This window comes from Macaca fascicularis, chromosome 16 (genome assembly GCF_037993035.2).
Source record: "Macaca fascicularis isolate 582-1 chromosome 16, T2T-MFA8v1.1".
In the NCBI taxonomy this organism is placed as follows: Eukaryota; Metazoa; Chordata; class Mammalia; order Primates; family Cercopithecidae; genus Macaca; species Macaca fascicularis.
This window is the reverse complement of record NC_088390.1, coordinates 68,096,385-68,111,471: the sequence shown is the minus strand read 5'-3', so window position 1 is coordinate 68,111,471 and position 15,087 is coordinate 68,096,385. Positions and strand designations below refer to the sequence as shown.

General features: G+C 38.9%; 1 protein-coding gene across 14 annotated transcripts in view; it reads left to right on the top strand.

The window, feature by feature from the left end:
* Window positions 1–13,923, top strand: part of CDC27 (cell division cycle 27) — a 67,771-nt gene extending 53,848 nt beyond the window's left edge. For all 14 annotated transcript variants that reach the window (XM_074020054.1, XM_074020052.1, XM_074020050.1 and 11 more), the window contains 4 exons: window positions 2,076–2,204; window positions 7,945–8,019; window positions 9,296–9,452; window positions 10,870–13,923. In XM_074020054.1, coding sequence (XP_073876155.1) covers window positions 2,076–2,204; window positions 7,945–8,019; window positions 9,296–9,452; window positions 10,870–10,952 — 444 coding nt within the window. In that variant the 3' untranslated portion in view covers window positions 10,953–13,923. The remainder of the gene's footprint in view (window positions 1–2,075; window positions 2,205–7,944; window positions 8,020–9,295; window positions 9,453–10,869) is intronic.
* The last annotated feature ends 1,164 nt before the right edge of the window (window positions 13,924–15,087 follow it).

Below are 15,087 nucleotides of genomic sequence, written 5' to 3'. Positions count from 1 at the left end.
AATCCCAACACTTTGAGATGCCAAGGCAGGAGGACTGCTTGTGACCGGGAGTTGAAGACCAGCCTGGACAACATAGCGAGACCCAATCTCTAAAAAAAAATTTTAAAATGAGCCTGGCATGGTGGCACACACCTGTGGTCCTGGCTACTTGGGAGGCTGAAGCACAAGGATCACTTGAGCCTAGGAGTTCAAGGCTGCTATGAGCTAAGAAGGTGACATTGCACTCCAGCCTGGGCAACAGAATGAGACTCCATCTCTTAAAAGAAAAGAAAATAAGTAAATTGTACTTTAATAGGAGAAAAAATGTGTACATTATGTTTGTTTGCTTTCTAAAATCTCATTTATTAGCTTCTGTATAAGTATGGTAACTTAAGTTCTTGTTCTCATCGTCTCATCCCTTTCCCCCTCTCCCTCCCCTCAGCTTCTCTCTTTTTTCCCCCTAGCAAGTTTAGCTTTTGTGGGAATGGTCATACAATGTCAGGAAATTATGTTAATTTGAAATGTCACTATCTTGTGGGGAGTAGGATTCTAATTCTCTTTTGACTATAATGAAATGGACCATGATGATAATTTTCTTAAAAATGGACATAGTTCAGCACCATAAGACAGGGCTAGAAAAAAAAGTTGACAATAACTTCTTTTACAGTTAGCTACTATGCAAAAAATGTAGAGATAATGTGTCTACTTTAAATTATCTTGTGTTGTCATCACCTTATTTATTCAATTCAAAATTAAATATCTCTTGACACCTTTTGGTGAAGTTGAACACTTTTTTAAAAATAGGAATTCTTCGAAACTTATTGTAGAACAGGTTTTAAGTTTTTGAGTGGTTTATTTGAAGAAATTGTCAGGTAAGAGAGTAAGCTTTTCTCTTTAGGGAACTAGTATTTAGGGTCTCAATCCTGTGGGCAGAATATTTGGCCACCATTAGATCATTGCATAGATGAGTTCAGCAAGCGGAAGTTGGCACTACCTACTCTCACATTCTTATGACCATGATATTTGTTAAAGTTCTGCAGCCATATTCATACATTCATTCACCCCAGTTGTTTTTTTTGTTTTTTGTTTTTTTTGAGACGGAGTTTCACTCTTGTTGCCCAGGCTGGAGTATAGTGGCACAATCTCAGCTTACTGCAACCTGCACCTCCCAGGTTCAAGTGATTCTCCTGCCTCAGCCTCCCGAGTAGCTGGGATTACAGGCGCCCGACACCACGCCCAGCTAATTTTTTGTATTTTCAGTAGAGATGGGGTTTCATCATCTTGTCCGGGCTGGTCTCGAACTCCTGACCTCAGGCGATCCACCAAAGTGCTGGGATTACAGGCGTGAGCCACCGGGCCCAGCCCACCCCACTTTATTTGTAACATATAATTTGTCTGAGGAGGAACATAGCAGAATATTAGTATATACATATGAATGAATAGTGAGGTTTGGTACTTTTTAAAATCTTTTAAATTTTAAGTTATTTAAAATAAATTATTTGCTTCCCAGTAGTAGAGATCAGTGATTTTCAATTATGTAAAGCATTAAAATCATTTTTCAATTAAATACCTAAAATATGAAAATCTGAGTGAAACAAGGTTTGTAAACAGGAGTTTTTTTTAACACAGTTTTGAGAAGTCTAATATTTGAAAGACTGCATAAACCTGATGAAATGTGAATATTATCTGGCTAAATAGTACAGATCTTTTTTTTGAATAGAACACCAAGGTTTTGCTTGCCTTTTAGACTTAAAGGTAACCAAATATCTGCTCTAAAGATAGACTATTGATTATCATCATAAATATGTACCAGAGGACCTAGATTTTTATCTCAGACCAAGTTATTTAAGATATCTAGACTTCAGTATTCTCATCTTTAGTGAAGCAGTTGAACTAGAATTAGAAGTGATTTTAGAGATAATATATTAATCATTTGGTAATCAATTACTAAATCCACTTAATGCAGTGGATAATCCAGTTAGACCCTACAGCCTTATCTCTAATAATTTGATTATGTTGGTTTTGAGTCACGTTGATTCTCACCTTTCTTCATAAATATCAAGAGGGAATATTAACATGATCTTTATTTCTTACAGGTTCAACATGCACTGAAAAAATCAGAGAAGGCTTTGGATACCCTAAACAAAGCCATTGTCATTGATCCCAAGAACCCTCTATGCAAATTTCACAGAGCCTCAGTTTTATTTGCAAATGAAAAATATAAGGTAAGATAAATATCTTAAGGGTCTTCAGGGTTGTGTTGCTTAAAAACAACGTTATCCGTTGTTTTCAATAAACTGAAAGTTATTTGTTTAGTTTTGATCTGAGACATTTTTTCAGAGCTGTTGATTTCATTTTTTGTGATTTTTATTTCTTCATGAAATACTCATAGGAAGGATAGGTGTGTGGAAATTTAGGAATATGTGGTTATCCCTTGTAAAGATGCCTTATATAGAAAGGCAGTTTTTTCATCAGGTGGTTATCTTAAAGGTAAGACCTGAACCATCCTCTTAGGACCAAAGTAAGGGAACAGATGAAAATGAATGTATGGGCCAGGCGCAGTGGCTTACACCTGTAATCCCAGCACTTTGGGAGACCAAGGCGGGCGAATCACCTGAGGTCAGGAGTTCAAGACCAGCCAGGCCACATGGTGAAACCCCATCTCTACTAAAAATACAAAAAACTTAGTTGGGCATGGTGGCGGGTGCCTGTAAATCCCAGCTACTTGGGAGGCTGAGGCAGGAGAATCGCTTGAACCCAGGAGGCAGAGGTTGCAGTGAGCCAAGATCACACCACTGCACTCCAGCCTGGGTAACAGAGTGAGACTTCATCTCAAAAAAAAAAAAAAAAAAATTAAAATTAAAAAAAAGAAGAAAATGAATGTGTGTGCATTATTCAGCATTTATTGATTACCCATTATGTGTCAGGCACCAGAAATATAGTGGCAAGTAAAGCAATCATCTTTCCTGCTTTTGAGGGGCCTACTATCTAGTACTTCTCTAGGAAAACAGACATTAACCAAATAATCACAAAGTATAATAAATGTTGAATACATAAAGGGAAAGTGTAGTAAGTTATGAGAGCTTATAACACGGAGACTAATTCTAGTCTGATGTGTCTTTCTCTTTACTTCTCACTTTTTCAAATAATGTATGCTTAGCCTGAAACAAATATTGAAAAAAGAAGATAAGGAGACTGAGAAAGAGAAAAGAGGCAAAAAGACATGAGATTTTTGTTATCATTTATTCAGTCAGAAACCATGAAGCAAAATCTTTTAAAATAAATTTGGGGCTGGGCACAGTGGCTCACACCTGTAATCCCAGCTCTTCGGGAAGCCAAGGTGGGCAAATCACTTGAGGTCAGAAGTTCGAGACCAGCCTGGCCAACATGATGAAACCCCGTCTCTACCAAATATACAAAAATTAGCCAGGCATGATGGTGCACACCTGTAGTCCCAGCTACTCAGGAGGCTGAGGCACAAGAAACACTTGAACCCAGGAGGCAAAAATTGCAGTGAGTCAAGATTATGCCACTGCACTCCAGCCTGGGCAACAGAGCAACACTCTGTCTCAAAAAAAGAAAAAAGAAAGAAATATACCAAACCAGTGATAACTTATTTTAAGACTAATAAAAATCCCTATAATCCCAGCACTTTGGAGGAAGAGGCGGGCAGATCACATGAGCCCACGGAACTTGAGACCAGCCTGGGCAACATGTCAAAACCCCATCTCTACCAAAAAGAAAATACAAAAATTAGCCAGATGTGGTGACGTGTGCCTGTGCTCTCAGCTACTTAGGAAGCTGAAATGGGAGAATGGCTTGAGCTCAGGAGGCGGAGGTTGCAGTGAGCTGTGATCGCACCACTGCACTTCAGCCTGGGCCACAGAGCTAGACCCTGTCTTAAAAAAAACAAAAAAAATAGGGCTAGGCACAGTGGCTCACGACTGTAATCCCAGCACTTTGGGAGGCCGAGGCAGGCAGATCATGAAGTCAGGAGTTCGAGGCCAACCTGGCCAGCATGGTGAAACCCTGTCTCTACTAAAAATACAAAAATTAGCAAGACATGGTGGCAGGCACCTGTAATCCCAACTACCTGGGAGGCTGAGGCAGGAGAATCGCTTGACACCGGAAGGCAGAGGTTGCAGTGAGTCGAGATCAAACCACTGCACTCGAGCCTGGGCAACAAGAGTGAAAATCCATCTCCAAAAAAAAATTAAAAATAGACTAATAAAGATATACAAAGGGATTAAATATATAATTTATCCAGTAATTCCTTTAGTTTTATTCTATCTTCTTTATGAAGACATGGATTTCTATTTTTACTGGTTTTGTCCTTTTAAAAAGCTTCTCTTTCTTTAGTTTTTGTTTTTCTTGCTCTGTTGCCCAAGCTAGAGTGCAGTGGTGCAGTCATAGCTCACTGAAGCCTCAAATTCCTAGGCTGAATCCCAAGTACGCAGGACTACAGGCATAAGCCACCATGCCCAGCTAATTTTTTTGTCGAAATCAAGTCTTGAAAAAGCTTCTTTTAGGGCCAGGTGCCATGGCTCATGCTTGTAATCCCAGCACTTTGGGAGGCCAAGGCAGCCAGATCACTTGAGGCCAGGAGTTCAAGACCAGCCTGGCCAACATGGTGAAACCCTATCTCTACTAAAAATCCAAAAATTAGCCACGCCTGGTGGTGCATGCCTGTAATCCCAGCTACTCGAGTGGCTGAGGCATGAGAATTGGTTGAACCCATGAGGCGGAGGTTGCTGTGAGCCCAGATCACACCTCTGCATTCTAGCTTGGGCAATAGAGGGAGACTCTGTCTCAAAAAAAAAAAAAATTTTTTTAAGCTTATTTTAAATCTAATAAACCCTTTTCAACTTTTAACTACTCTTTGAAGTACTATAATTGCAAATCAGTATTTGTTTTTATGTACTTGCTTTATTGTATTTCTTTAGATATGAAGGACTTTATTCATTATTCTTAAAGCCATTTTAATACCAACATACCTACCAGATAGGCCACATAAATCAGCCTTTACTTGCTTCAAGAAGCCCAAGTTCTAATCTCATCAGTTGTCTGGACTATGACATATATATAGTTATAGCCATTTTTGTGGGGTTTTCTTTGTTTGTTTAATTAGGCAGCCTTCTAATCCAAAGTAGGACCAGAGAGACTCCCTCTTTTGTTATTATTAGTATTATTATTATTATTATTATTATTATCATTGTCATTATCATTATTATATCAGGCAGCCTCCTGAGCCACAGTAGACTCAGAGAAACTCCCAGTTACAGGCATTTTGGGGTATGAGCTTCACTGAATTATGAGGCCTAATTTGATGCATGGACTAGATATAGATATGTGACTGTATGAAAAGGGCATAAAGAAAAGTTAAAGGGTACATGTTCTCAGGATCTCCTGGGACTGTGTCATGGGCCATTTATTAGTCACTTGAAAACAAGAAAGAAAAGTTAATGATTGCTTCTGAGATTTTCTGGCTCCAAAATGAAAATCAAGGGGACCATTTCAACATCTCTAAAACATTGCTAGCCATCACCTTATTTAATGTGTTGTGCTGATATTTAATCATTTAAATCTTAAGTCTTTAGGGTAAAAGAACTCCGATGCTGTGTTAGATACTATTTCTCAATGAATCCTTGTAATTAGATCATTGGGGGTGGGGATAGGCATGCTAGTTGCATGAAATGTTGATAACAATTATAATATGCAGTCATAGCAAGAAAACGTATCAGTTCTGAATTGGGTGTGTTGTAGCAGTGAAGGAGGATTGGAGTCTGTCATCTTGAAGGTTAAGATTTCGTTAAAGGACAGGCACAGCGGCTCACGTCTGTAATCCCAGCACTTTGGGAGGTTGAGGCGGGTGGATCACAAGGTCAGGCGTTCAAGACCAGCCTGGCCAACATGGTGAAACCCCATCTCTACTAAAAATACAAAAATTAGCCAGGTATGGTGGCGGGCACCTGTAATCACAGCTATTTGGAAAGCTGAAGCAGGAGAATCGCTTCAACCTGGGAGGCAGAAGTTGCAGTGAGCTACTGCACTCCAGCCTGGACGATAGAGCAAAACTCCATCTCGGGGGGGAAAAAAAGATTTCTTTAAAGGCTGGGCATGATGGCTCACGCCTGTAATCCCAGCACTTTGGGAGGCCATGGTGAGAGGATCACTTGAGGTCAGAAGTTCGAGGCCAGCTTGCCAATATGGTGAAACCCTGTGTCAACTAAAATACAAAAATTAGCCGGACGTGGTGGCACGCACCTGTATTCCAGCTGCTTAGGAGGCTGAGGCAGGAGAATCGCTTGAACCCGGGAGGCGGAGGTTGCAGTGAGCCAAGATCATGACACCGTACTCCAGCCTGGGTGACAGAGCAAAACTCCATCTCAAAAAGAAAAAAGATTTCTTTAAAGTAAGGCCAGGCGCAGTGGCTTACGCCTGTAATCCTAGCACTTTGGGAGGCCAAGGCAGGTGGATCACCTGAGGTCAGGAGTTCAAGACTAGCCTGGGCAACATAGTGAAACCCCATCTCTACTAAAAATACAAGACAAGGCCGGGCGCGGTGGCTCAAGCCTGTAATCCCAGCACTTTGGGAGGCCGAGACGGGCGGATCACGAGGTCAGGAGATCGAGACCATCCTGGCTGACACGGTGAAACCCCGTCTCTACTAAAAAATACAAAAACTTAGCCGGGCGAGGTGGCGGGCGCCTGTAGTCCCAGCTACTCGGGAGGCTGAGGCAGGAGAATGGCGTAAACCCGGGAGGCGGAGCTTGCAGTGAGCTGAGATCTGGCCACTGCACTCCAGCCTGGGCGACAGAGCGAGACTCCGTCTCAAAAAAAAAAAAAAAAAAAATACAAGACAAAATTAGCCAGGAATTACAGGTAAGCATCTGTAATCCCAGCTACTTAGGAGACTGAGGCAGGAGAATCACTTGAACCCAGGAAGCAGAGGTTGCAGTGAGCAGAGATCGCACCACCGCACTCCAGCCTGGGTGACAGAATGACAGTCTGTCTCAGAAAAAGAAAAAGATTTCTTTAATGATTCTCAGAAGTGGTCTGGGAACTTCTGGGGGTCCCTAAAATTATTCTAAAGAGTCTTAGAGGTCAGAGCTATTTTTACAATAATGTCTTGACATTATTTACCTTTTTCAGTCTTCATTCTGTCCCAAATGGACAGTAGAATTTTCCAAAAGCTACATAATATGTGATATCAAAACAGATTAAATGGAGGAGATAGATGTGAGAATCTAGCTGTCTTCTACTAACAGAGACTTGCAGAAATGTTAATGCCACTCTTCTCAATGACTTTTTGTTGTTCTGAAAAATTATATAGTTATTTTTCATTAAAAAATAAATCACTGGGCCAGGCACGGTGGCTCACGCTTGTAATCCCAGCACTTTGGGAAGCTGAGGCGGGCAGATTACTTGGGTCAGGAGTTCAAGACCAGCCTGGCTGACATGGTGAAACCCCGTCTCTACTGAAAATACACAAATTAGCTGGGTGTGGTGGTGCATGCCTGTGATCCCAGTTACTCGGGAGGCTGAGGCAGGAGAATTGCATGAATCTGAGAAGCAGAGATTGCAGTAAGCAGAGATTGTACCACTGCACTCCAGCCTGGGCGACAGCGAGACTCCTTCTCAATAAATAAAAATAAATAGATAGATAGATAGATGACCAAAAGCAAGGATTGTCACCACCTGCATATTTCACAAAGAGGGGTGTGTGTGTGTGTGTGTCTGTGTGTGTGTGTGTTTTCAGTGTACTAGAGTGCCTGCTATTTCTTAGTACTTACTTTAAGTATGCGTTTTATTTTCACAACAATAAGAACTAATACAATAAGGAAGTATATTGATTAAGATTTAGTTAGCTTTTATGAAGGTGATTTGGGAAATCAAATAAAAAAATTGCTTGGTCAAAACTTTAAAAATTTTTGATACTTTAAGGTTTTTCTTTGCCTTTTTCAGTCTGCTTTACAAGAACTTGAAGAATTGAAACAAATTGTTCCCAAAGAATCCCTCGTTTACTTCTTAATAGGAAAGGTAAAGACTGGGGCCGTGGTCCCAAACAGTGACTTTCACAGCAAATATTGACATTTTATAAGAATAAATTTAATACTTACTGTACAATATCTATTGAGCAAATTCAACTAAAGCTCCAAACTGAGTGCTCTGGGAATAACAGATTTGGTTCTAACACTTGAGAAAATGATATCCTAGCTGGGCACGGTGCCTCACGCCTGTAATCCCAGCACTTTGGGAGGCCTAGGCAGGTGGATTACCTGAGTCAGGAGTTTAAGACCAGCCTGACCAACATGGTGAAACCCGACCTCTACTAAAAATACAAAAATTAGCTGGGCGTAGTGACTCATGCCTGTGATCACAGCTACTCCGGAGGCTGAGGCACGAGAATCACTTGAACCCGGGAGCGGAGGTTGCCGTGAGCCAAGATCACGCTGCTGCACTCCAGCCTGGGCAAGAGAACAAGATTCTGTCTCAGAAACAAAAAAAAAAGAGAAAGAAGAAGAAGAACATGAATGGCACTGTGTTGTCTTGATTAAGAGAAATGGCTTCTGAGAGTCCCAAGGCCAGACTAGTCAGTTTTTTACATACTAGACCCCCATATGCCAATTAGTTAAGGTGCCTGTAGACAGTTGTTAAGAGTTGATATAACTCAATTTAAAATCACTGTAAATGAAAGTTAATTAAGCAATTTATAATCCATTTAATCCCATTATCATTGTTCCAGTCAGAGTGATATTTATTGGAAACTTACTACCTGAAAGATAGAAGCAAGGAATTCTGAAAATAATATCTGATTATATGAAAAGGAACTCAAAAGCTGGTATGAGTTCATCTGTAGGAAGAAAATGTCCTACCGTTAGAATAAGTTTAGATCACATAAATCAGGAGCCTAGTTTAAATTATAAATATTTAGAACTGTAGAGACTGGGCACTGTGGCTCACGCCTGTAATCCCAGCACTCTTTGGGAGGCTGAGGCAGGTGGATCACCTGAGGTCAGGAGTTTGAGACTAGCCTGGCTAACATGGCAAAACCCTGTCTCTACTTATAAATACAAAAATTAGCCAGGAGCAGTGGCGGGCACCTGTAGTCCCAATTACTCAGGAGACTAAAGCAGGAGAATTGCTTGAACCTGGGAGGCAGAGGTTGCAGTGAGCCAAGATCGCGCCATTGCACTCTAGCCTGGGCAATAGAGCAAGACTCCATCTCAAAAATAAATAAATATATAAATATTTAGAATTTTATAGTTGAAGCTCACAACTTAATGAAAAATGTAGTATTGCTGTTTATTTTTAGGTTTACAAGAAGTTAGGTCAAACGCACCTCGCCCTGATGAATTTCTCTTGGGCTATGGATTTAGATCCTAAAGGAGCCAATAACCAGATTAAAGAGGCAATTGATAAGCGCTATCTTCCAGATGATGAGGAGCCAATAACCCAAGAAGAACAGATCAGTAAGTATCACACATATGATTTTGAGTATTTAGAAAGTTACCTTTTGCATAAGGATTTGTAGGCTACTCCTTTATTTTATTTTTCTAACCGTGGTGTTACCAAATGAACTTTTAGGGAAATTGAACAGGGTGATATAATAACAAAATGCATATAAAGTCAGATAATTAGTCTCTGTTCTGGATCTAGTTTGCTGTGTGACTTTGATAAATTCATTGCTAATTTTTACCTGGGCCTCAATTTATGTTTGAATATGTAACCAGTAGTGTTTTATTTGCTTCCTAAGAATGTAGTCTTTTAAATAAGAGAATAGAGAAATTTCTGACAAGGTAAATTCTGATTAGATGCCTTTGTTCCAGAAAACTTGGTGAAAACCTTTAATTAAAATTATAAGCCACGGGGCCAGGCACAGTGACTCAGGCCTGTAATTCCAGCACTTTGGGAGGCGGAGGTGGGTGTATCACCTGAGGTCAGGAGATCGACACCAGCTGACCAACATGGTAAAACCCCATCTCTACTAAAAATACAAAAGTTAGCTGGGCATGGTGGCAGGCACCTGTAATCCCAGCTACTCGGGAGGCTGAGACAGGAGAATCGCTTGAACCCAGGAGGCTGAAGTTGCAGTGAGCTGAAGTCATGCCATTGCACTCCAACCTGGATAACAAGAATGAAACTCTGTCTCAAAAAAAAAAAAAATTATAAGCCAGGCATGATGGCTTGTGTATGTAATCCCAGCTACTCAGGAGGCTGAGGTGGGAGGATTGCTTGAGCCTAGGATTTCACGACGAGCCAGTGAGACCCTGCTTCTAAACAAATTTTTTAAATTAGCTGGATGTGGTGGTATGCATCTATAGTCCCAGCTACTTGGGAGACTGAGGCAGGAGAATCATACCACTTGAGCCCAGGAGTTTGAGGCTGCAGTGAGCTATGATTGTGCCACTTCACTCCAGCCTAGGTGACAGACCGAGATAGATGATTGATTGATTAATAGATAGATAGATAGATAGACCCCATAAACCTTTTGAAACTGAAGGTTATAGTCTATGTTTCTGTGGACTAGCAGGAAGTATTCTTAAAGTGGAGTCAGTGATTGGAGGTTGGGGAAATGTCAATTTTTTTTTTTTTTTAATGTCTCAGAGAACTAGCTAGTTGTAATTCCTAGGGCAGGAATAAGGAACCCATTAGGGAGAGGCAGTTTTGGTAGTTAAAACCTTAAAAGTAAAATGCAGTAAGCTAATGTCAGACCTATTACAAAGTTAGGAAACTTGAGTTGCATTTTATTAAAGGATATGAGGATTTTTAAGGGCCTTTATTTAGGGTTTTATCTCTCTGAATATAATACAATTTTTCTTGTTTTCGTGAACCAACAGGATATGTTTGTCAGAAACCTTACTGTAGACTTTTGTTTTATTTTTAAAGTGGGAACAGATGAATCCCAGGAGAGCAGCATGACAGATGCGGATGACACACAACTTCATGCAGCTGAAAGTGATGAATTTTAACTTCTGGAAATCGGACTTTTACAACTGGATGTGTGACTAGTGCTGACATGTTTCTTGTCCCTCCATATACTGAGTCTTTACTCTTGAGCCGGCGGTGTCATCATCCATCACTTATACCATGAGTGTGCCACTTTCATTGGACCCTGACTGTATACGGAATGAAAGGCAGTGCAATATTTAGCTGCTAACAAGACTGGCTCTTTTACCAGTATGAATGACAATTTATGGGGGGTAGGGTGGGGACTTTCTTTTCTGTTTTTCTTTAATCTCCCTTTGTTGGAAAGTATCATGAAAGGAAGAGTTATGTTTTATCTTGAAGGAACCATTAGATATGGAAAATAGTGATGAACCAGAATTTCTTGGTTGCTTTCTCAAAAATTTGTTTTTATTTGGTTCTGTTCCTGATAAACAGAGTAACTGACCGTCATTTCTAGGTTCTTCAAGAATGGTGTTTGCAAGTGCCAGATGGAACAATAAAAGACGTTGCCTATAACAGTAACTTGATTGCCAAGGAATGTAAATTACCTTCAACTTGCAGTGTCTCCCATAAACAAATGTAATGGGCATATTGGGATTCGTATGTAGGAATCAAATATCCCTCCATACAGTGTACACTTATTCTTGGCAAGAATGCTTTAATGTCTAACCAAGAATTTTAATTTATTCATCTTGCTTCAAAGTGTTGATCATTGTTGTCTTGGTATTGCAGACTTTAAAATTGGTTCATACCATATTGCCTCTTCTCTTTGAGCTCTGTGGGATCACCTTTAACATTCAGAGATGATAGAGTGGTTCCCCACTGAGAAGCCAAAACAAGGCCCTTAATAATCCCTTAAGTTCACCATATCAATCAGAATGAGAACACTAAAGTGTAGAGACTTTAAGAGATCATGATAGTGAAAGCCTTAATATAATCAGAATTGTACCATAACCTGGAATCTATATTTGTTCAAAACATTATCCCTTTGACTTTTCTAAGTGTTTGCTTAAGCAGAGTGTAAGAATGTGCGGTTATCTTTGGTTGAGATCCTTTCCATTCTTTTTGACTCTCTGCTTCAGATTTTTTCAGTAGTGTGAGTCACCAAAACATTTACTAAGAATTGGGTTTAGGATATTGGAAATTTTTAGCTTGGGGGAAGAAACATTCTTAAGAAGGAGATAGGTTCTCTTCTGAGTTTGTCATAATATCAGTTGGTGTCTTTGGGAAATGGCCACAATTTTAAGAATTTAATTATGCATATAAATTGATAATTATTGGAATTCCACCATAACAGATTTAAACAGTCTTAAATTGTTTATCTCCTTTATTGTAATGTATTGAAATTTTAGAGAAACTTTAGTTGTTAACATTTTATTAAGTGCCAATGTCAGAATATAACAAATTATAGTTTCTTATGAATGACAGGCCTACAGTTATTATTTTGGATTATTTGATGAAGGACAACCTTACCTGTATTTGTTAGTCAAGCTGTGAAAATAAGGTGGATTACAAAAGATGTGAAAAAAATTTTAGCCTGTAGACTCAGTAATTTTCTATAATTTACTGTTAATCTCATTTGAATATGGATTAGGTACAATTATAAATTAATTCAAGTCAGGGTGTTTAGGTATCAGGTGCCAGAGAAATATTTAACAGATTTCCCTACCTAAATTTATGTATATGTACTGTCTAAAAAAATACTTTTTTAAAAAAAGGAACAGTTGGGAGAAAATAAATGTAATGAAAAATTCCCAGAGGCTAGCACTTGGATTCTAACACATATGCTATTGTATTATCCATTAGTTCTGTAATATGTAATTTTAGATTCTTTTATATTTTTAATTGGCAAAGCACAAGGTGCTGTGTAACAGTGTCATTTAGAGTTTTATAGAAAGCTTCAACCTGAGTTCTGCGTTATAAAGCCTGGAGAAAGCTAAGCTTAGAACATAATTTGCTGAAGTATAATTATCTTTTTATAGTAGGAATTTATGTCCTGTGCCAGAGGTGAGAGTCTTTCTGGTACTGATTTTTTGAGACCAAGGATAAAAGGATCGTTTTGTAAGACACGCCATGGCAATGGCTGGCTGGGGAACAGTTTCCGCCCAAGCTTGGCCTATTTTATTTTTCCTCATACCTACTTTTAAAGTCATTAGGTATCTGAAGCCTTATTTCCCACCTTGTAACACTTTCTGGCTTTTACAGTTTCTTTTTTTGTTTTGTTTTTTGCATGGAATGGGGATCAAACAACCAGAAGAAGAACACATTTTGATCAAGCAAAATGTTTGTTTCAAACATCAGAAGTTTATTTTACAGAAATTAAATTAAGTAGTTTGACATCCTTTTCTCTGTTTCACACATATATTAGGTTGGTGCATAAGTAATTGTGGTTTTTGCCATGACTTTTATGGCAAAACCTGCAGTTACTTTTGCACCAACCTAATACATATATATGCACACACACTTGTTCAGAAGCTATGCTGTGGCCTTGGATTTGTTTTTCCCCTTGGAAATGGTTCTTAACTCTGGGATTTTAGAAGGTTAGAATATTTTTTCAAGAGAACAGTGGTACTCAAAATAATGAAAGGTGGTCCCTACATTTTCTGTATTCATCACTTAAAATTTTTGATTTTTCCAAGAACTACAAGTAACATTTGAACCATGCTGCTGTTGTACCTTAAACAAAAACTCAGTGATAACCAGTATTTAGTCTATTAAAAATGCTCTTTTTGAAGAAAAAAGTTTGGAAGTCTCTGATTAGCCAGAGTATAGTATGAGTCTTCACTGAGAAATATGGTGACCCATTTTCTTTGTGAAAACCTGGGAAAATGCAAGTGTGGGTGTGAAGTGTGTGTTCTGTTTGCATTGAAACAATGTAATTTTGTGTCTTCTTTTTGCTTTAACTGACTTATTTCAGAAATTGTACAGTCTTGAGGGGGAAAGTCTTTTCTGTTAATATATTTGCAATTCATTAAAGGATATGGAAAATCCAAATAAGTTACTTTTGAAAGCAATTTATAATCAAGTTGTTAAAGCTATATGAAAGCTGTGCCATCTGTATTTTCATAAGAAGGCACAGAAAAATAGAGATACAATTTTATGTTTCACAAAAATCTAGAGCAATGTTTATCTAATTTTTTAAAACTTACACTCTTTTAATATATTTATATTTTTAAACGGTCATACTCTTTTTTAGTATTATTTGGAATATCAAAATAAATACTATGACAAAAACAATGGTAATTTTTAGAATACCTTTTTTCAAACTACAGAAGCCCTGTTGCCAACCAGCAGCTGTGAATTTGCAAGTCAACTGCTTATCCTTTGATCACATGATTTCTGAAATTTCTTCAAAAGGGACACAAAGGTTTTTTGTTCCAATTAGAATCTATTTAAAAAGGTCAGGATCTGAAAGAAGATGTAGAAACTGAATTTTACTCTAATTTGAAAATCTTTTTTTTTTTTTTTTTTTTTTTTTTGGTATCTTGGAGAAAGTACAGAGAGCTGAAGGGTTTTATTCAGACTTGAAGAAAAGGCAGTAACAGGGAAAAACACATGAAGGTGGGGTGAGCTGGGCAGTTCCAAGGGGAACAACACAGACCTCATAACCTTCCCTAGGACCTGCCATTTAATGTCAGCTGAACAAGGATAAACAGCAGCTTAGACATGGAACTATTCTTTGGCTTGTTTAGCTGACAACTCACGGTTCATAAAGGTTCAGTACAGGTTTTATTTTTCTCTGTAAGTGCAAACTTTGTTAAAAAGCTGTGTTTGTTGAGATCCTGCTCTATGGATTGTGTTGCTTGCTTTGTGGATGGTATTTTCAATTCTCAACAGTAGAAGGTAGGTATTACTTCATTTTACAAAAGAGAAAACAGGCTCAGCTATTAAATGATACAACTGGGCACTTTTGGCATTAGTGTATGTTCAGAATGTTATATTTTAGTTTTGGACTTCCTCTGGAGGTTTCAAGTCATGTTTAATGGTAACTGTAAGTTGTCTTCTCTAGCATTTTTTTTTTAAGACAGTCTCGCTCTGACCCCCAGCCTGGAGTGCAGTAGTATGATCATAGCTCACTGCAGCCTCGAACTCCTGGACTCAAGCAATCCTCCCACCTCAGCCACCCAAGAAGCCAGGACCACACATGCAGCACCACAC